Here is a 23,694-nt window from a genome sequence, read left to right as displayed (position 1 = left end):
ACATGACGCGTTAGTAAGTAAATACTTGAAGGGAAAAAATTTGCAGGGCTACAGGGAAAGAGCGGGGAAACGGGACCAACTGGATTACGCTTACAAAGAGCTGGCACTGTCTGGTTGGGCCTCCTTCTGTGCTGTAACCATTCTATGATTCGAAGGGAAAGGGCATGCCAAATTGTGTTGGAACAGTCCATTTAGGGTAGTTTATGACCCTACTTATTGAACATTTTTTTTATTCGTTCATGGGATGTGGGCGTCGCTGGCGAGGCTGGCATTTACTGCCCATCCCTAATTGCCCTTGAGAAGGTGGTGGTGAGCCGCCTTCTTGAACCGCTGCAGTCCATATGGTGAAGGTTCTCCCACAGTGCTGTTAGGAAGGGAGTTCCAGGATTTTGACCCAGCGACGATGAAGGAACGGCGATATATTTCCAAGTCGGGATGGTGTGTGACTTGGAGGGGAACGTGCAGGTGGTGTTGTTCCCATGTGCCTGCTGCCCTTGTCCTTCTAGGTGGTAGAGGTCATGGGTTTGGGTGGTGCTGTCGAAGAAGCCTTGGCGAGTTGCTGCAGTGCATCCTGTGGATGGTGCACACTGCAGCCGCAGCGCGCCGGTGGTGAAGGGAGTGAATGTTTAGGGTGGCGGATGGGGTGCCAATCAAGCGGGCTGCTTGAACATGAGCCATGATGTGGAGATGCCGGTGATGGACTGGGGTTGACAATTGTAAACAATTTTACAACACCAAGTTATAGTCCAGCAATTTTATTTTAAATTCACAAGCTTTCGGAGATTTTCTCCTTCCTCAGGCACATTTGCCTGAGGAAGGAGAAAATCTCCGAAAGCTTGTGAATTTAAAATAAAATTGCTGGACTATAACTTGGTGTTGTAAAATTGTGAACATGAGCCAGCAGCTTTAAAAAAAAAATTGTTTCAGACAGCATCAGGAGTTTTTTCCTCCAGTTTCGTTAGACAGTGGGATATAACTGAATCAAACTCGTCCAGTGTGGGAGAGGTGGAGCAGCGCATGACTCATCCAGGATCCAGGGGGCGGTGCTCAGCAGCGCCGAATCGCGCCCGCGCACGGACACGCGCACGCCGAGCGGGCGACGTGCTCCGCGGCGCGACCCGCCCGCTGCGTGCGCGCTCACGCTCCGACTCCATTTTGTTGGACACTTGTGTGTGTGTGTGTGAGAGAGAGAGAGAAAATTTCCGGGTTGTTGATGAGGAAAAAGTTGGAGGCGGCGGCGCAAGAGAGGCGGCCGAGGAGTTAGACTGAAGCGGGCCCGGGACTGGCGGGCATCCACTGAATAGCGAGTTAAACCTCCTCCCTCCTCTGCCCGCCCCCAATATTAATAATAACCCCACCTCCCCACCCCACCCCCCTCCCTCCCTCCCTCTCTCCCGAGCCGGCGCCAGAGTATGTGACTGAGGGAAAAAAGGTAAGGAACCGGGAGAGGGCATGAAACGCAGCCCCTGGAGTCGGGGCCTAGGGCCAGGGATGTGAATCCAAGGGCTTGGGCCTGGGATTAATCAGGCATTGACATTCCTGAAAGGACAAAACATCTTAATCCAGGTGGATCGTGTGTGGGTGAAGTTAGAGGGAGGGGGAAGAGGAGGAATGTGGGCACCTGGGAATCGGGGCCTGAGTTCCAAGGAGGGCAGTGCCTTCAGGAACAGGGTCACTCTCAGGCTCTTGACATAGATCTAGGGAGGGGGATAGAGCCTGAATTGTGTGAGGATGGGGATTACCTGTAGATACAGGCAGCTTGTGTAATGCGTGTGTTGTTGGATAAAAATCTGGGGGCAACTCCATCCAACATTCCTGCAATTGGTAGGAAGGAGGAAGAATTGTCTAATTTTGCTGAGCATATATTTTCTGGCCCCTGCTCATTGCAGTGTAGTTTGTGATTGGAGGCGATAAAAGGTACCGTAGGAAGAAGGGGAGAGAGAGATTCCAATCCTAGAACCTCAAGGCCTGATTTAACAAATTTTAGATATCAATCAAGTTTCACTCGTTTTAGGGGTGAAAGGTGCAGGTTTCTGACCCACTTTGGTGCATCTTGCTTGTTTGCAATTGGTTTGACACATGTTGATCATTCTTTTTACGTTTCCTCATTACCTTTCAATGGGAGATGTGCAGGTTGAGGGTTTGCTGTGAGATAGAGGATCCCTCATAAACTCAGCTGCATTTTGTCGAAGAGAAAAGTTTTATCTTTCAGCAATCCTGTCATTGAAAATATCCGATGGCCATCTATGCCAGTTAGGACTTGCAATTCTAGCATAATCACCACCAGGTTTGTTCCTCCATGGGTGGTGCATACATCTCAGAAATCTGATGTGTGTATGCACGACACTCCCAAATTGTACATATCTATATGGCCTATTTTAAGATTTGCGCATGAGTAGAGAACAGTCTTCCACCACTTTTTTTTTCTTGAAGAGATTAAAAATGTCCTGGGTGCCAACTTCAGAAGATCCTGATATTAATTTGACCTTGATTAGGGTCCAGCATGTTAACAGAATGAAATTTAGCTTAAAATTAACAGAAAATAGAAAGCGGAGATATTTCTTCTTGTAATGGTTATGTATTCAGGTACATTAAACAATCCTGGAAATGGCACTGGTATAATTGCATGCTAAATTGGGGAAATTGAAAGGAAGAATCGTGCTAGATATTCTCAAATACGTTTGGATGAAACCTTTTTATCCAGCAGTTATCCTGCTTTTAAACTGAAAATCCAAATGCATTTCAGGATTTGTGTATTATTGCAATACAACCAGCTGTCTCTTAAAGAACGAAATCATAGGAAACAGATTACAGTCTGGGGTGTACTGTACCATTCCCATATCAGCAGTCTGGGTGACCAATTGATTAATGGATTACAGTACATTACAGTAATTAAATTTACCCTGATTAAAAGTTTTAATTGCTTATGGCCCTGAACTAATAACTGAAAACAAGAGGGATTTGCTGTACAGTAATGACAGAAAAGCAAACAGTTGAAATCCATTTGAAGTATCGACTGAGGACAAGCAAACGAGCAATAACAGACCAGTACCAAAGAATAAAATTGAGAAAGAGTGGCTCTCCAAATCTAAGAGAAATTCATCCAGGTAGCATTTCTATTTGCCTAATATAGAATGCAAATGCCCTTCCCATAGGGTGACACTCCGCTTACTTAAGTCTAGAGAATTTTGATGCAATTTGGAATCATCCAAAGCTTAGAGATATGCAGGTGTGTGCAGTTGTACTACTGTAGTTTAACTAGCTAAAACGGTGCAGTTTACCAGTACAGTGTACTGGAAAGCTTCCTACTGCTGCCCAACAAGGACCACCAAATTTGTGAGGGCATTGAGTTATGGGGTTATCTGGAGCTGAAAGGGAAGAATGTCAGTCTACAGTGACCGGTCTACCCCTCCAAGTCCCATTAATGAGTCAGGTTGGTACAGATCTTCAGAAGCAACTGTTTGCCTCTCTGCACCACAATCTTGAAAGGCACTGAATCCTGGATAAATGCTCATACCCAGTCTCCAGGTAATGCCTTCCAGCAGCTGTCACGCCAAGCCTTAAGAGTTTCCTCATCATGTCTTTGGCATCACATATATTTTGAACGTCTGCCTTAAGTGTGATGGAAAGGCACATGCATGACAGTTTGAAATGTGCCAGCTACCTTGATCTCAACATGCAAACTGAGTGCTGCACACCAGGCTTATCATCAACAACTGCTTAATCCAAGTTCTTATGTGAGGGACTTGAGTAAAGGGATATACCTGCTGTGAGCGACTAATTGCTGCTCTTCCTCTCTGCTACCGTTTTCCCTTTCTGCCACAGTTCCAATCAAAGCTGGATCACAGAGCCTCTGCTAAGAACCCAAGCCTGCTTTCCAGTTGCTTACTAGATAAAGACTCATATCGCTGAAACGTACAGACCAAGATACCAGGATTGATTGTTAGTCTGAGCTGAGTTATGCTGCCTTTGAATGGGGTGCCAATAAGAATATTATAATTGGGTTAGGGATAGAAAATTCAGCCAGGGTTCCTGCTCCTGATACCTTGTCCGTACTCTCTGTTAGTACATGTATGGTAGTTGGGTGAGGACAGTTGTGATAGCCGTCACAAATCACTGTCTTGGCTTGCACATGAAATATGGGCACTAAGGTGAAGTATCTGGAGGGCAATTTGTGTTTGTGAGGCATGAGTTGGTGCTTTCAGGAGAAGAGGAGAGAAAATAAACAACCAGAATTAATAGAGTACAGTAATTATGACTGAACCAGAGGCACAGTTTTGGGATTGAAATATTGTTGTACATCTACTGTGTAAAATAATGATTGTGACTCGGAGAAAATGAAATAATAAAACCTAGGGTGTAGAATCAGGAAGAGCAGGAAGTGATACCACGCATCACATCGAACCCAGCAGGAGAGGGAAGTGGAGGAGAAGCAGAATTGCACAATGTCCCTGCCAAGCCCTGTCCTGTCAATACAGTACTGATTCACTCCAGTGTTTACACTATGTGGGATAGGACTGAGTCTTGATGCACACACTATTTGAAGACTGAGACCAGCCTGGGAATGGACTGTTGATTCTCCTTGTTTATATAGTATGTGGTAGGCCTCTGCGGTGAGTTTGGAACTGCAGTACTAATACACTCACTTCACAGTTACTTAAAGTCTGGGAGTTCATGCGGTTATGCATACTGTGTTAAAAACTGACAGACTTGGACAAGTGGTACTAATACATGCACTATATAAATACCATCAGTACTATATTCCTAGTGTTCTAAGTAATGCTTGAGCAGCCTGAAAACTATACTAATACTTCTACTGGATATATGGCGAATGGGGTGAACATTGGAACATTTTGTTCCAGTTTTTTCTACTGAAGACATTGACTTATGCTGGAGTATGATTAGACAGGTGCCAGCAGCCCTCAAGTACTCAAGTGTCCATTCTTCACTGAACCTAGACAGTGAATGTTGGCAAGCTGTTTGACCATGGAGAGCATCTCAGCTGAGCCCAATCCTGTTCTTCCTCAACATTCATGCGAGCAGTTTCCAGCATAAGTTACTGGATAGTGATCCGTAGCTGATTTTTCTCTCCCCCTCCCTAGCCCGGGGTGCTGAGTGCAACTGTCACACCTGTCAGTACACTCTAACCGAGATCAGCTAATTCAGACTGGGAATTGCACCTGGAGTTTGCTAGTCTGTATGCTGCCTTTTACCAAGTGACACATCAGGGAAGCATTCTGTTTATGTTTGATCAACATTTCTCTAATTTATTTGACATTCTATGATTCTGTGGGAGGTGAGTAAAAAGAGGCAGCAGTTTCGCGAAGGGAAAATTTTGTGAAATTCCTCCCTAATCCCAGAGGCAGTCAAGCTAAAAAAACAAATCGAAGTTAATTGAACCCTGACTTTGCATTTGGCAGGTGACAATCCTGTATTCAAATTAGATTTTGGAGCTGGAGATTCAGAGTATTTGCTTGAGTATATTATAGCAATACTGATCCCAGTGAAAGTGTGGAGGGGGGAAGTCTAGGGTTAGGATGCTAAAGTCTGAGAAAGCAGTTTACAAAATCTATGTTCATCTTTGTTTTAATATCTAAGCTTATTTCTCATTGAAAGTTGGTTTTAGCCGAATTGCATACCAGTCACAGTGGGTTATTTTAAGGATGGCTGTACCCGGCTGGATACAATTTATTTAACATGCTTAACAAACATAGTGGCCGTAGCCAGTAAACACAGAAGCTTTAGCCAGCTAGCAGCCAAGCTAATGTGAACAGAGTAAACTGGTTGCCACTGGACCACAGAGAGCAAATTGAGTACACCATGGTTCTCTTAATATAATTGGAAATAGTTATATTGGCTATGAGATATTTAAATGCCATGGCCACCGCTACCAAGGGCAAACTGTCTGCTCTTAAGCTTCAGCTTACTCAGCTGAATGCAGTAATATGTTAGCAATATTGCAAGTAACAGAAGATGTTACAAATACTCTAATATAAGTGTACTGCATTTCAGTGCTACAGTTTTGGAAGGATATGCTGATAGGATTAGATGAAGTAGGGAGGGAGGAGGCTCTTGCGGAACATAAGCACCAGCATGGTGGGCTGAATGGCATGTTTTGGTGCTGTACATTCTGTGTAATTCTGTGTTATTCTAGTCTGCACAAGCAAATAGAGTGGAGCTGTCCTGGGTATCCTGTGCAGTGTCAGGGAGGCAGCTGCACATTATTTGAAGCTGAGTAGATAAATGCATTATAAAACTGAACCATACTAATGCCCCAGGTTCGACTTCTAGTCTGTTGAGCTAGCCAATTTCAGACAGGGTGGTTGGAGTAGTACAGTAGGCCGCAGTACCTCCAGGCTGAGATTGGGGGGTGACAAATTGTTCCTATTCACTCACCAGGGGTTTCTCCTGTAAGTGCATGTGTTGGCTCTGGATGGAGGATTGGGCACAAATATGATGCCACCCACAGTTAAATAGCCCATTCACACTTAATATACAGGCTCCTTACATAAAGAATGACTACTTGGATTTGCCACCTCTAGAGCCATACTCCAGTGTCAGGAGCTTTAAAACAAAACGGAACGATAAGCTGCACAAAAACAATGACAAATCCCCAGGCAGGTTTCCACTTCTAAATCTGGACCAGTGTGAAATCAGCTCCTCTGTTTACCTTTCATGTTTCAAACTTAGCCACGGAATATTTTAATTTTTATTTTTTGTTTGATCCAACATTTCACCCCACCCCAAAAATGCTGGATGCAGACATTTTTTTTATCTCCAAATTGTGTTTCAAAATATTGGTACTAAGTAGAGCCATTCTTGCTTGTGCATGGTGCTGATATGGTATGTTCTCTTTCGTAGACTCATGGTAAAAGTATTTCATGGACCAACTTTTTCAGCCAGTGTGGGCCCAGTGGCCAGTTTCTTTTGTTGAGTGGAGAGAGAAGGGCATACTGAAAAAGACTTCTGCATCTTCCCGATGGCTTAGTTGGTACACTGCTGAGCCAAACAAACTAGAAGGTTCTAGGTACAATTACTGGTCTGTAATGAGCTAGCTTATCTAAGCTGAAGTAACAATAAGGGCACTGCAATTGGCCTCAGCACAGATGAGCAAGTGGTGACGCATGGAATCAGCCAGAGTTCCCCCTCGTGGTCGCTACCCATTGACCCTGCTGAAAACGTGTATGCTAATGTCGATTGAGGGCAGCTCTTTGCTAGCCTGTGGTGCCCCATCGGTCAAATAATCTGCTAACACGCATTGTCTGGCCTTGCACATGTAGAATGGCTGACCAGGCATGGTATTAGAGGTTGCCTGGTGCCCGTGGAACCATGCCATGGCGTGTATCTGTGCCTTTGGGATGGGAGGAGTGAAGAAGAAAAAAAAAAGTTGGAAGGATATGCTAATAGGGTTAGATGAAGTAGGCAGTGAGGATGCTCATGTGGAGAATAAACACCGGCATAGACCAGTTGGGCCAAATGACCTGTTTCTGTGCTGTACATTCTGTGTAAAAAGCAGAATCTTTTATGGGAGCGCAGTTCTGGTATAGTGGCTTGTTCTGCCTAGTTTGCTGTTGGCAGAGTACATTTGATGTGGTTTTCTGAATGATTAGTTGTAAACTGGATAATGACTGCATGGTTGCATTTAGGGTTTTTGTAAGTTGCGGGCTCACATGACCCAGAAAGCTATAATCTTTCACATTTCCCATTGAACGTGTGGATGTAGAAACTAGCGCATATATCAATTGCCATGTTCATCATTTTCAAAATGGCAATTTATATTGTACCTGTGACATATCAATAGTCATCTTTTGTATGTTAATGATCCAACCAATGAAAATTCTCACTAATTAAGTACTTTTAATTTAGAAGAGCACTTATTAGAAGATAGGGGTATAGATTCATTACCATCAGAGTAAGGAATTTTATAATTCAGTATCGTCAGTTGGGGGGTGGGGGAGGGGGGATTGCGTACTTTTCCTGGTCCCAGAGAAGTGCTGTTTCATTGCAAAAGGTTAGGTTTAATAAATTCAGAACATAAGAATTGCTAGATGAAGAAAGATCAATGACTATCTAGTTCGCCTTCTACAATCCTGGTAGTCGCATGATGCAAATTATATATAAAATTTACTTATAAAAGCATTGTGGATGGATTTTTGTTATCATTAAGGTGTTGGGCATACGTACAAGAGAGTGGAATATTTTTCACTTGCGTTGCTCAGTGTCTATAGAACAATTACACGTCAATTATAGCACAACCAGCCATTTGCAAAGTAAAGCTCCTTTTATTGCGCCCAACAATTTGCTACTACCTCCAACTCGGAAGAGCACCCCCTACTGCACCAGTGTGAATTTTCCCAATTCCTATACCACCCATCCTTGTGGCCTATCTGAGTGATATTGCCAGTAAGACACAGTTTTATTCTAAGAGTTGATGCCCATGAGGAATCAAGTTGAGACTGTACAAACTCACTTTATAAAATAGTTACAACTAGCAAAAAGATGAGACTTTCATCCATCATTATGGACTGGATTCAAGTCAGTGAACTAGAGGAAAAAGCAAAGTGCCTTCACCTCCTGAACCACCCAGTCCCGTTTGCTTGATTGGACATTTGGGTAGAGTACTTCATTTCATTTTAGAAACCGAAATTCAAAATCAGGTAAACTGTGGGGAATAAGGGGTCTCCAACTGAGCTAGGTTTAGGAAATGCTCTTTCCAGTTCCTAGTAATGCAAGTATATGTTACAAAACTTAGCAGACACCAGGATTACTGGAGTAGAGAATGATGTTCTGAGGTTGCAGGTAGTACTCATTTGAACATTTTAGAAGGAGATTTATATTATGGCTACATTTCTGAGTCCATGGGATACACCGTTCACAGAACCTTTTTTGTTTCATTGGCAAGTATAACAGATTGTGCTCGCTGTTTAAACTTGTAACACTGTCTTCACATTGATTCTTGCTCTCAATTATCTCTCTGATTTTTGACTTCATACCCCTCCTTTCCTGAAGACAGGAATGTTGCTGGCTGAGGAATACTGAGGTCAGCTTTAGCACCGTCACTGCCACTTGAATTTTTTTTTAATTCGTTCATGGGATGTGGGTGTCGCTGGCAAGGCCAGCATTTATTGCTCATCCCTAATTGCCCTTGAGAAGGTGGTGGTGAGCCGCCTTCTTGAACCGCTGCAGTCTGTGTGGTGAAGGTTCTCCCACAGTCCTGTTAGGTAGGGAGTTCCAGGATTTTGACCCAGCGACGATGAAGGAACGGCGATATATTTCCAAGTTGGGATGGTGTGTGACTTGGAGGGGAACGTGCAGGTGGTGTTGTTCCCATGTGCCTGCTGCTCTTGTCCTTCCAGGTGGTAGAGGTCGTGGGTTTGGGGGGTGCTGTCGAAGAAGCCTTGGTGACTTGCTGCAGTGGAATCAGCTAACTCGGGACTGACCAAGGATCAACTTTGAAACATTCCTGATCATTTTTTTTCTAATACTACACCTTGTGGTGCATGTACCTACTAAACCATCATCACTATATGCTGCATCATTTTAATCTACCATAAATCTATCTCACCTTTTCTGACTGGTTCTCAGTTTAAAATAACATTATTACAAATGGCATAAACAGAAAACACATTGAATACAATATATGCCTAAAATATGGACTGGAAATCACAATAGGGATCCAAATTGGATAAATGTTGTATATACTTTACGTACATGCATTCAGTGTTATACCTGATGTGGGAGTTGTTTCTATTCCTTTCTAATTTTCTATGCTGGAGGCAGTGATTCATTCTAGGTCTGGTTCCATGGGCACTCGTTATACTTATTCTGGAGTGTGTTACAAAGCAATAACCTGGAAGAGTTGACGTATTGATAAACAACGAGCTCAGAGGAGTTAATTAATATCCTGTCTTATCTCAAGTTATTATTTTGAAATATGCTCCCTGTGTGTGTTTAGGATAACATAGGAGCACAGTGACTTTTCTTTACGCAATTCTCTTCCCCCTCCCTCCAAGATGTTGATTTTTGCTGGGTACAGTAGTATGGTGTCAGGCACTCTCTGACAGCAGGCTTCTGTTTATATACCGCATGCTTTGATGAGCAGTGATATTGTATAGAGCATAAGAAATAGGAGCAGGAGTAGGCCATACGGCCCCTCGAGCCTGCTCCACCATTTAATCAGATCATAGCTGATCTTCGACCTCAGAACGATTTCACAAGCAGCAATTTCACCATTTATTTTGCCTGACACAAGGATATAACTTTTTTCCCCCCTTTTCCTTTCTCTTATTCCCTCATATACAATTTGTAATATTCATATGATTTTTTTCCCTAGACTTTCTGCATATTCTATCACAAGAGTCTATTTTATGGAGTAGTTTATTGCTTTCAGATCCTAAGAATAGTTTTTATACTACTTGGACTGTAGAAGTGGATTCTGAATTACGTTAAACTGACCTGTTTAAATGAAAATGAATAGATCAGCATTTTAATTGAGATCATTAATCCGCTTAAGTGCAGATTGGTTGTAGGACTCAAAGCTATGAACTGAAAACAATTATTGTGATGGTTGTATTAACCAATTTTATAGTACACCTTTGAACAACGGAACAAGAAACTTGAATTGTTCCATTGTGCTTAGTTTATACCAGAGTCAGTCATGGAAATGAGTGAGTAGAAATTCTGAACATTTCTTTAAGTAACTTTTTATATAATCCATAACAGTAGAGCTCCCATGATGACTTAATGAGTAATGGCACCACCCTGTTTACTACTAAACCCATACAGAAAATCCCAGATTTGATTCCCAATCTTTACTGAATTTAGCTAATCTTGGCTGTGCAACAGCAAATAGGTACAATATACATATAATTAACTAGTTGAGATACTGTTTTTTTTAAAAAAAAAACCTCAGTATAACGTATCATCACTATGCTTTGTAGGGTTCTCAAAGGATACTTTCTAATAAGAAGCTGTACTTATAACTCATGAGGTCTCGTTTTAAAACTTTGTGGCCATGTGCAATGACATCAACGTAACCTACTTTAAGTATGTGGGAGAAACTGCTGCTTACACACTGTAATTTCCAGACATCAGTCTTCATGGTGATATGCATAGCGTATTATATGTTTTACAATTTTTTTATTTTTAAATGACAGTCTGCGGTGATTTGTTGTGTTTGTTGCCAGTTTGGATGTAGATCATTGGAGAGCAGCACTAGATCAAGCCATGTGCCCACGCTCCCAAAGGACACTTACCGTTTCTGCTGGGAATAGAAAGAATCCAAACTATTTAAACTGGGAGATCTGAAATATAATGAAAATAGTGGTAGGTGCAGTACGGTATGCATTGCCCCAGAGCTTCCAATGCATTGTCTCTTAGGATGGTGAGGTAATGGCTTCATGGCAGTAACTCCCCACTTGTTGATTATGAATTTCAGTCATGTTGTTGTTGGGAAGCATAGAATGGAGGCGCAGTTACTTGCGGGTACATTCTAGTGATCGGCTATGGATTGGCATTGGTGAATGCCTTGGAGATTGCCTCCACCGTATTCTTTCAGACAGGGATAGTACAGGGAGACTAAAGAAAATGATAATCAGTGCAATACTGAGGCTCCAAAGCACTTTCAGCAAAAGCTACCCTGTATATATACAAAGCATGGCAAAGACATACAGAGATACAGTTGCTGTGCCGATCTTTCCTCTACACTAACCCTTCGAATCAAATACTGAAAATTGGATATAGGAATCGTGAGTGGACTCTTAGTTTTGAGATCCTAATTCTAGCAACACTATGATGATACCAAATCCTGTATACCGGTTTTCTCCGAAGATCTTTTGAGACGTTTGGTGCCAGCCTGACTTCATTTGACCTGGTGATCATATTTTACCGAGGCAGGTGCAGTTATTAACAGACTCAGATCTGATCTGTGTATGAATGTGTGTGACATTTTACAAGGCCAAGTGTTAGAAAAATTGATTTTTGAATGCTGGATCTGACCGTAGGGCGCCCATGATTTTATTGTGTTTGATACCTGCTTTGACCGCTGTCTCTTGGCTGCTCTGTTTTGACTTTATTTTGCCAACTTGTAATTTCTCATTTAGAGCTGGCTAAGTAGTGGCTAAAGCAGTGGAGTCAGAGGCTAAGATTGAACTGCTAGGGAAAAAAATTGCAGTCAAACTGTGCAGGATTTATGAAAGAGCTGTGCTGTCAACTTGTAAGTCCTATATTTGATTTAAAAACAAGAGAAAATAATTCATAATAGAAATCCACCTGGTTGTAAAAATGTTATTGTTGTGACATAGTGCGACAATTGTGCGTTCCCCCTCGGAATGGGATTGAGACTGGCCAAACTCATTTTACGTAGGACCCTTACAGCCGGCAGACAGGAGAATTTCAGCCTGTCATTGTAGGCTGGATTTGATTGCAGGTCCCTGAGGTGAAAGGCAATTATATAAACCACTGCACCACACAGTTCTCTGTTGTGATGTATATTATTTATAATAACAAATTCCATGTGGTACGTTGGACAGAATTAATTAGGAAGAATTTGTACTCTTAAAAACATAAAACTTTTTGTTTGTGTAGGACTTTGTTTAATACCACAGTGGTGTTACCTTACTTGGTAAATTGTCTTTTACCTGAGGATGAAATGGAGATTCCTGGGTATTGCCTGTGACATTGAATTAATTAGAAGATCTGTTTACTTTGACGCATTCAAGATGATGCATGAACTTAAACAACTTGAAGTGGCAGTTTTGACCTAATAGCTGAATTGCTATTTAAGATTCAGATGCTGAACCTCAGTGCTTGGAAGAATGCATTTCATATTGAGTCACATGAATTAAAAACTGAATGGCCGTTGGGTAAACGTGTGCATGGATTTCAGTTGCTTACAGGTAGACTTAGAGTGCATTTAGACTGATGCTAAACTGGCAGTGTAAAGCCAGAGTCAAGGCTCAACCTGACTCTGAAGTGAAGCGGAGCCAAGGGATAGTCTTCCATCAGTTCAGTTTGACAGTACATGGAGCGTACGTCCAGTGCAGTGTTAAGTCTGGTTTGCAAAGTGCATGGGAGTCCACTGCAACCCCATATACACTTTATAAACATACCTGATCATAATTTAAATATTTAGAGAGCATGGAATCTCCCTTTCTCGCATGCGTGTGAGATGCATTATGGCAGTTGTAGTTTTATTGCTTCATTACAGCAAAGAGCAAGCCTCTGTGGCATTTAGATTGAAGCGGAGCTGCGGGATACATCAAAACCCACACACCTGGTGCCAGACTACCCATGAATAACACCACTGGAGATGACCTAGTTTACTACATAATCCTTTATAGCAGTTTGATATTTGAAAGAAGTCACAATGATGAATTCCTTCCAAGTATGACCAGGGTTTGTGAGTACAGTTATACAGAAATATACTATGTAAAGAGTTGTTGCAACGACAAGGAGCGCGATTGATTATGAGAAAAACGTAAGTAGTCTGCATTGTAAAGTTTCACTATATTCTGTTGTGCAAGGAGGGATGTCCTTGGGGATCTGGGTTAGAAAATAAAAGTCCTGTTGGGAGGCATTTCAATGTTAAGTGAAATGTTAGTGTCACAACTGTTAATGCAGTCAGGATCAATCAGGTAGCTAGAAAAGCAAAGCACACGGAGGTTTGCTTCTGGAAGTAAGTGTGAAAGTAAAAAAAGTATAAATTGTTTTGCAAAACTGAAATTGTCCATATTTTAAATAGAATTCTGTGTCATGCCAATGATGGTCCCGTTTTGCTTTTTTAAGAAAGATGAGAAATTTATAGATTCACCAAACTACGTGATATTCTTGATTTGCCGCTCACTAAAGTGATGGTTCTCTCTTATATTGTCTTAAAATTTCAGAAAACCTTTACAATTTTTTTTGTAGTCTTTGCTCGTATAATGTTAGTTGGTTACTCAGCTGTGCCCTGTTAAACTGAAAAATTTACAACATTTCAAGGGGAATTTTAACTTACTAACTCAGAGCTTGAACAGTATGTTTTTTAATACTGTGCCTTTCTTCCCCCTCCAAATTTCTCTCCTCTCCTGAAAGCAGTGACTCACGCTGGCGTGTAGATCCACTGGTGACAGCTGCCCTCTGGTACCTCACACGTGTGGGTCTACCTAGGCAGTGCGTGTTAGCAGACCATTGCAGCATGGAAGAGGGAGAAGCAGCAGAGGAGCACTCGCAGCCCAGCATGATCCTGTCCTCACCCAGCATCCATACCCACACTTTCAGAACAGGGGTCACAGGATAATGGGCAGGAGTGGGAACCTTGGCTGATCTTTTTTTCATTATGCTAGCTCAAAGGACACAGACGCCAAGCGTAGTGCAACAGTTGACATCAGCTAATTTGGCATATACTATCTTCTTAATCCTGGAACCTCCTGTCTGTATGCTTCATTTCACACAGCAATATCATTACCAACTGAGCCATGAAGGGAGCAGCATGGTGTTTTTCTCGTACAAATCTGTACTTAACTGTAATCAAGTCTTGATAATCGTACATCTGATCCCCACATAAAAATCCAGTGAATCATTTTCTAGTCACTTTCATTACGCAGGATGGGTGTGAGTTTACGCCAAGATTTCCCTCCACACACTTAAGTTTCTGATCATGATTGTTATCTCCTGATAAGTGCGTGCGGTATTATTGTGCAAAGAATAAAATACATCCCCATTTTAAATTGCAACTTTCAAAAAGGCAGCTAAGCAATTACCAACTTGGAGAAATAAAATCAAATGGAAAGTCATCACTGGACCTCACGGTTAGATCTAACAGTAGCACTGCCAGAGGACTAGGTGCAGGAGCAGGTCTGCTGTAATTGGAGTGCATCCTATGAAGAAACAAGTTGGGGGGAAAAAAGCACACTGATCTTTGGGGACGGAAAAAATGGTGATCCAATGTTTATCTACAGAGCAATAGGGCTTAAGATATTTTGAAAAAAAGCAGATCTCTGCTATAGTGTTAACATTTTGGAAGGATGTTAAAACAAAAGCAGCAAACATCTGGATTTTGGAAAGCTCAGGCTGAATTTTGGACATATTAAGCCATGTGCATTTGTCAGGAGACTACTATGGCAGCATTCTTGGAACAGAACTGCCTCTCCTGATCACATCTTTCTTTTCAATTTATGCAACGTGTACAGTTGCCCTTTAAGGAGTCAGACTTGTTAAGGATGGCAAAGTTCCAGTTTTTTTTTTAAAGCGCTGGGATAGAGGTTCTGTATGACTGTAGATTTCTAACAGTGCAGTGAATCAGTGTGTGTCCATCCAAGAGCTATTGATAGCCAAACACAAGAAATTAGCCCCGGTTGGTGTGAGAGGTGTGATGTCAGCACAATAAATTGTCAGTGATTGTAAGAACATAAATATAGTGCAATTTATCAATCTTTAGCTTCTAGTGGAAGAGAGGCGTTGGAGGAGGATGGTGTGGTCAACCGTGCTAAAGGCTGCAGACCGGTTGAGAAAGATAAGGAGGGATAGTGCACTGCGGTCACCGTGACATAGGATGTCATTTGTCACGTAGGATCTCATCTAATCGATCAGCCCATATGTGTGACTTGATAGCATTGATGAGGCCGATCCTTTTATGCCTAACGTCTTGACACGTGCACGTTTTGGCACAGGTTACTGCATAGTGATCGGGTGCACTCTGTATCCTGGTGAGCTGAGGCCAATTGTCATGGCCCAACCAAATCAGCTAATTTACACAGACATGGAATTGAACCTGGGACCTTCTAGTTTGAACAGCTTAATGCTATACTGGGTGATGTCTTTTACCCTCTAGTTCACCAGGAGAGTTGTGAAGAACGACGCTATAAGATTGACAGCATTACAGTTTATGAGTAATTAAAATTCCTTGCCTTTATCCCAGAATTATAATAACCTGTTAATCCAGTCCCTGAAAAGGCTTTGCTGATTCTTTTGTTGAGGAATTTTTCATTTTGTTATATTCTTATTGTATCCCTTTCATTCATTTGTAATTTTAAACTCTGAAAATCTTGCGTATTGATTCAGCCCCATCTTCAAGTATAACTACCTACCAATTCAAAGTTGGAAAATTCATTGTCACATCTCTTAACCTTTCTTACCTCCTTTTGCCCTCTCCTTTTATATCAGTATTTGTATATCCATGCAGCATCAGATTAAAGACCCGTCTAAATAAATGCCAGAGGATTTTAGCAGATAAATTCATATCATCTTTAGTGCTTCAGAAGTCACAACTCCTCTCTATCCAGTGCTGTTATCGCTGCACTTGTATCTTACTCTGTGGAGTGCAGGATCCGTGTATTAAGGTATCTGACCAAATGCCCATTAGCAAAGTCAGTATACAGATACCTGGGTTTGCAGAACACAAATCTAAGTCAGTAGATTGTAAACATCATAAGTGCAGTTAGACTTTGCTAAAGGTCCTTCATAGCCTTGGTTTGTGGTTTGTAGTGGAATAGTTGGTAATCTGGAACGGTTTGATATTTTATTCGTCTCTTATCACACTGTAAATGGACAAATAGACACAGCACTGTCATATGAGAGTTTGAAATGCTTGTGCAGTATACAAATCCAATGATTGTTCATAAGGTGATAGAATGGGACTGGAGGAGTGAGATGGGCTGCCCCTTGGGTTCAGCGAGCTGCTGCACTCAGGACTGTCTTTCATTCCAGCTATTTCCTGTGCTGTCTGTGCAGACAAACTAGCTCGCTTGCAGACAAACTCCATTGAGGATTCCAGCATTCCAATCCCAGCTTCAGACTTGTTTTTGAGGTTAGCAATTGCTGCCTCTACCTTAGCCATAAACTTACTGTGATTAATTCTCTCCTCCACTCTTGCCCTCCCCACCTCAAAAAAATAGTTTTGACAGTTAAAAGTTCTGTGCCATTACTGCAAGATACCCGATGTTGGCATGTTCCAACCCTGGTGAGGTTGAAACATAGCCCGGGGCACTAAATGTGGCGAGAGTACCAGACCAAGCAACATTCCATAACTCCCGTCTGACAAGAGGCAGTACTTTTAGTTCTACAGAATGAGGAAATCAGTAAGGTGTGTAAACAATCAGCTCCTAGCAGCTTCAGCTCGGAGGGTGTGATGTTTGCTGCGAACAGGATTTAACTTGTTTGGTGGGGTGGGGGGGGGGAGGAAGCGTGTACAGGAAAACAAACTGCAGAAGGACGCTAGAAGTTCTGGAGGAGTAACTTATTTTCTGTAATAGATTTCTTGCTGAATGATATTCTGAAAAGAAATGCAAATTTAAAAAACTCAGTACAGAAACAAAATACAAGCATGTTTACCAGGTCTGTTTAATGGAATTACCTGGGATACTGAACATTTAGAATTATATTATTTTACAGCAAAGGAGGATAGAAAGAAGAAAGAAAGACTTGCATTTATATAGTGCCTTTCATAACCTCAGGGCATCCCAAAGCGCTTTACAGCCAATGAAGTACTTTTGCAGTGTAGTTATTGTTGTAATGTAGGAGGCCATTCACCCCATTACAACTGTGCCAGCTTTCTGAAAGTGCTATCCACTTTCCCATTCCCCTGCCCTTTCCCCATACCCTTTTAATTTTTTCCTTTTCAAATATTTATCCAGGTCCCTTTTAAAATTTCTTATGGATTCTGCTTCCACCACTTTTTTATAGGGCATTCCATATCCTAACAATCCTCAGTGTAAAAACCTCTTCTTTCATTCTTTTGATGATGATCTTAAATTTATGCCCTTTAGACACCGACTCACTAACCAGTGGAAATAGTTTTTCCAATTTACTGTATCGAATCTCACCTCTATCGGATCTCTGTTAAATTAATTGTTTTGACAATTAGTTCCTTCCCTTTGGCTCAGTGTTCTGAAAGCAGTATAGAATCTGCAAAATCTGAGACAGGTGGTATACCAGTGGAGCAAAATCATTCTTTCAGAAACAGAAATAATTGAGTATTCTGCTTGATCCTAGCACTCTTCTATTATGGTAGCAGCTACTGGACCAGAAAAGAAATTCTGTGCCAAAGGCTGGAAAGCATTGAGGTGAGAATTCTTTGAAAGATTTGCAGTAAAAAAAAATTAAGTAGGAACGGTGGCAAAATAGGTTTAGTGATGAAGACAGTAAGAAGGAGATTGGAATCTGTTCACGATGCTACCGTAAAGGTTATGCAACGGTCTGTACTTGTAAAGGATTTACTGAGTGACTTGCTGATTTGCGATCGGGACCATGAATCCTTTCTTTTTGCCTTCCTAACTCGTGTTTGAAGCTAGTTGTAGCACCCCAATTTGAAGTACTGTTTATCTCGACAGGGTTTCTTTTAATTCTGGATGATCTGTAAACTGTACCAGGCTTGTCGTCTTAATGAATTAAACACGTAATTTTTTTTGACAAATTATCACTGACATCTTTACATCAGGTGCCAGATTTGCTAATATTAACGTGTGGGAAGCTTTCTGTTTGTATTTAGATCATTACTAATTTAATCTCTGCTTTAGCTGTAAAATTGCAAAGGATTAACTGCAGCCACCTAACTACGTTGTTTAAGTGCAGTTGAGATAAGATCAGCCGTGAAATACTGGCCCTGATTGTGTTACTTGGTGAAGTCAGTAATTATTACATTTGAGAGATCCCACTACTTAGTATTAGATTAATTTTATATATCCGTTTAGCAGCTGGATTTTAAAATGATGCGCTTTGTGACAGTATTGCATGTCTTGTGTTTCCTTATTCATGGCATCTTTAAATAATTAAATTTTTTAAAAATTCAATCTCTGGATGCTGGTATAGTGGCAAGGCTGGCATTTTTTGCCCATCCCTAGTTTCCCTTAGAAGGTGGTGGTGCAGTCCTTGTGGTGAAGGTGCTCCCACAATGCTGTTAGGTAGTGAGTTCCAGGATTTTGACCCAGCGACGGTGAAGGAATGGCCGATATATGTCCAAGTCAGGTGGTGTGTGACTTGAGAGGTGATGGTGCACCTGCTAACCTTGTTCTTTTAGATAGTAGAGGTGGCGGGTTTGGGAGGTACTGCCGAAGAAGCCTTGGCGAGTTGCTGCAATGCATCCTATAGGTAGTACACACTACAGCAATAGTATGCCAGTGGTGGAGGGATGGATTTTTAGGCTAGTGGATGAAGTGACAATCAAGCAGACAGCTTTGTCCTGGATGGTGTTGCTCGAGTATACTTATTTTGCTTCCTTTTTGTTCCTGTTTTTATATCTATCTTCCTTTCATTCCCTCCCTTGTTTGCCTGTCATTGCTCTAAAGGAGCTGTAACGGTGCTGCATTATGTGGTTGAAACTGCTCTGTAAACCTCAAAACTTCCTTTTATTTAAGCAAATTCAGTCAGTTTTAATTTCAGTGTGAAAGTAATGAATGTTGCTGCATGTATACTATAATTTGAGGTTGTGGTTTGTATAGTTTAGGAGGCAGGTGCCTGATTCCAGTGTATAACATCCTGTATGAGCCAGGGACAGTTTTCACAAAGGAATATGTTTGTGTTAGCAGATTTATTCTGTACCGTAAAGGAACCTGTGACTAAGAATTAGCTGGAACTGTTTTTTTCATGTGTGTGATTATACAAAAAATCCAATGCGATTCTAGTTTTTCCGCAGGATTATATCTTGTTAATTTGAGTATTATTTGTACTTGAGCGTGAGTTTTAGGCGGCACGTTATGGTGTACTTTTCATTTCCTGTTTTGCTTATATAGTTAATGCTTTGAACTGTTATATTTTTGGTCTGGAACAGTAATGAGGATCTGATTAGAATTTCACATGCAGTATTTGATGTAAATTTTTAATTGGCATAAATTGGTACCAAATGAGTTGAATATTCTGCTTTCTGACAGTTCATTTGAGTTTTGATGCTTCTTTGCTTCAACTGCAATAAGAAATTTCAGACAGTCTTCGAGTGCTGGCAACTGTTGTACCATGGGGGCACCACAGCTGAGTCCAATCCTATCCTTGCCGGTAACATCACAGCAGGCGTCATTTGATAGAAAAAAGGAGTAAGAACCCCAACCGTTTTCTTTTCCCTAAACTGGGACACTGAGCCTGATTGTAACCCCACCTACTGTTGCCCCAGATTACCTGATCACCTAACTCGGTGCATATCAGGGATTGAACCAGGGACCTTCCTGGTCTGTGAGGTTTAGCAACTGACTGGATGAACTGGCTGAGCCCATTGGGAGTAAAAATCTTCAGTTTTGCTTTCTGTTGCAAAGAATTTCAGGTCTTTAAAGTCTAATGGCCTGTTTGTATTAATGCATGGTCTGCAGACGTGGTGAATGAGATGTTGTACATGTCCCCGGAGGCAAGGACCACCAACTTATGGGATGGTTTCATTGTCTCCTCCAGAGGCAAAACACCACATCATAACAAACATAACTGGTCATCAGTTCAGTGCGGTTTCGTATTACTGACATATACTGATCTTGCCCCAACATCATAGAAGATCCCCGGCCACAATCACAAAATAGCAAATATGTCTTTTGTCCACTGATGGATGGAAGGATATGAACAGTTTATAAAGGTCTGATGTCACAGTGGGTTTGCAGCAGGTGCTGAAATCAGTTTCATTTCTCATACTGTATGTGTGACACAAACTTTTTTAAAAGCAGCAATTAAAACATTTTGAATTGTCTGAAGCATTCTAAAAGTAGTAATTTAACTATCAAAAAACTGCCACCAATGTAACTGTATTTTGAACTATATGGAGTTTGTAGTTCAATTGCTAAGTTTGTTTTTAAGTGTTTAGTTATTCAGTGGGAATGGACATTCCTTTCGTTGCCCAGACAAGTGGTAATTCACTAGGAGTGACAAGTTCAAAACAATGACGCACACCAGTGAATTATTGCTTAATTTGTTATGCTTACCCTACTGAAATGTTTTCAAACAGCATGCTAACCCTGCATGATTAAACCAATTAAAAGGCCAAGATTAATGACACCATGTTATCGGCGACTACATGGCTGCAATACCTATCCCAGTGCAGAAAAACCTTTTTGCAGGTCTCCTAAAGGATGTGCCCAGACAGCTGAATAGGTCACTGTAGTTTCATCACAGTTGATCTTGATGTTGCTTTGGGTAAGCTTGAAATTCCACCGAAACAGCAGCTGTCTACAGGTTGGCCAGGTTCCAGACAAACTGATGAAAAGACTGCACCATGGCACTCTTGTTTAAATTCCTGCTTTACAAATATCCATGGAGATGATGATTTTATGGGTGTTTCATACTTGTGAAAGAACACTGGTTAAGGTCACTGTCACCGAAAAGTGGAGGGTTTGTTTAACTAGCAGCTTGCCGGGGATAAAGACTGGATGAAATCAAAAGGATGTGGCTGGCGGGGCTGGGAAGGAAAGTACAAAAACAGATGCAGTTTTCTCAGGAGTGAGAACTCTTGCTGATTTTTGGGAGGATCACATCCAGTTTAATGAAAGGATATTCTCTCAACTATTGTCCTTTGCACTGGGCATGAGGAAAAGTATCTGGAGGCACCTAAATTGTACCACTACCATATCTTATTATCTGCACTTTTCCAAACATGGTAACATGCCTGGGAGATTACCATGCCAGGGGTTTATGATTTGCAGGAAGGTTAAGCCTAACAAAGCAGGAAGTGGGGTGCCCATATGGAGGTAGGTGGATTTTATGTCAGTAGAAAGAAATTATAGAAGTGCTGTGACTGACACAACACATGTTTTAAATTGAAGTTGAGGATAAGAGACGTAAGCAGATGTTGTAGGCCGGGAAATGTTTTTGCAAGTAGGCATTCCCAATGCAGGTATAGCACACACACATACACAGTAGTGTTTCTTGTGCTTTCCTGCAAAGATCTGCCTCAGTGCCAACATCAGTAGATCACCCCCTGCTGCACCAGTATGACAGTCTCCTTTTCCCACACGGGCCATCCTGTGCCCTTTGAATGAACATCCCAGTTGGTGCAAATTAGGTGAGTTTTGTATTGTACTAGGAGCTCATCTAATGTAGGGCCCTTCTAGCTAATAGACAAGGAGACTTCATCCTAACAAACCTAGCCCCACTTAATAAAAAAAAGTGATGAATGAAAGTTATATAGTGAGCTGTTCCAGGAGAGAGATTTTGAGGTTATTGTGGGAAAGCATTGAAACTTTGGCCCACTGCATGCTGCATTTTTTTATTGCTGGAACCCTACTAGGAGTATTCTGTGTAACACTGCGCATCATAGCACAAGGAACAATGTTCTAACCCTTGAGAGGGTGCAACATCAAGATGATTCCATTACGCAGGAATCTTAAGTTGGGAAAAGATTGAGGAAGCTGGCCTTTTTCTCATTGGAAAGGAGGATATTTCAAGGTGACCTAATTATAAAAGTGATAACTCATCCAAACAATTGTTTATATCTAGAAAGAGATCAAAAACTAGAGGGCACAGTTTAAAAATGAAGATTAAATGGGCAGAACTGTTCCTCACAGCGCAAGACAACAGTATGGAATAAATTGGCAGAGAAAGCCATTCTAGCAAATTGAATAAATGAATTCATGGGACAATTCTATACTTCATGAGAACCAGGTGTTTGAAGGAAATGGTGGGATGCTGCAGTTGACCAAGGGAGATGGAAAATCTACCAAGCAGGGCCATTGCTTTTTTAATAAATCAAATTCATTCTTACACAGTATCACTTGATTTTCCAAGATGTGTACCCTTGTTTTGGGGATTGGGCACTGCGCTTCTGTCCATTTTTCTGAATAAACCGCAAATCAGTGGCTTTGACTAGGGTTCCTAGTCCCGACTTCTATCCCATGATCCTGCTGGAAAGTGCAGTGTGTGAACGTTGGGTATATAGTGTTAATTGTATCATGTGATTTGTATCAATTAGTGTTAATTGTATTCAGGTGGTGTATATCAATTGGGACTCTCTCTTGTATCCATATATAAGAGAGCTTATCTTGCGTGTGGTGTGTGTAATGTGGAGCTCTGTGATTAAAGGCTGGGAAGCAACTGAAGATCAGGCTCTAGTATTCTATCCTTCACCACTGGGCTATATCCAGTTTATAACATATAGGATAGTGTTTGCTGGTTAAAGCCCCCAGAGTTGAGTTTCTGCTGACGCTCACTGTCTTGATTCATACATGAAGAATGGCTACAAGTGAAATGCTAGAGGGCTGATTGGTATTTCTGGATCAGTACACCATTATAAACCAGTGCTTTCTGGAGAGGGGTGGGGAAAATTTGGGGGGGGGGGGGGTGAGGGAGCAGGCATCTAATTTTTGAAATACCAATTGATGGTGATGTAGAAGAAATGCTGTACCCTGAATACACAGTATTTGCATGTTTTTCAGGTATATGAATGACCCAGAACACTGTGTGAAATACAACAGAGACTGAACCAGCAGGCAGTGGGAAAATATGCCAATACCTCCGCCACCCCCGCCCCCACCTGCCGCACCCCCTCCACCCCCAGCCTTTAATCAGGTAAGTAAAAAGGCATGTGTGGCAAGGTTTGGGGATTGTCAGTAATTTCATATGGGTAAAAACTAACACACAAGCTAAGACGACTTCAGTCTTTCAGATGTAATCTATATTACTGCATCTGTTAGAAAAAGATGGAATGTCTATGTTGCATATCAATTCAGTACTGTATAAGAGAGGGGGTGTCAAACCCCTTGCTGCCTATCAACGTTTTGATCAGAGTACACTGTAACAAGTCTTTTCTAGATA

General features: G+C 41.6%; 1 protein-coding gene across 1 annotated transcript in view; it reads left to right on the top strand.

Annotated features, from left to right (window-relative positions):
• The first annotated feature begins 1,155 nt into the window (after nt 1-1,155).
• Nucleotides 1,156-23,694, top strand: part of wipf2b (WAS/WASL interacting protein family, member 2b) — a 44,543-nt gene continuing 22,004 nt past the window's right edge. The window contains exons 1-2 of the mRNA XM_067968817.1: nt 1,156-1,432; nt 23,316-23,448. Coding sequence (XP_067824918.1) covers nt 23,383-23,448 — 66 coding nt within the window. The 5' untranslated portion in view covers nt 1,156-1,432; nt 23,316-23,382. The remainder of the gene's footprint in view (nt 1,433-23,315; nt 23,449-23,694) is intronic.

Source organism: Heptranchias perlo, chromosome 30, assembly GCF_035084215.1.
Source record: "Heptranchias perlo isolate sHepPer1 chromosome 30, sHepPer1.hap1, whole genome shotgun sequence".
NCBI classification, from domain to species: domain Eukaryota; kingdom Metazoa; phylum Chordata; class Chondrichthyes; order Hexanchiformes; family Hexanchidae; genus Heptranchias; species Heptranchias perlo.
The sequence above is the reverse complement of the archived record's forward strand: the minus strand, read 5'-3'. Positions and strand labels throughout refer to the sequence as shown.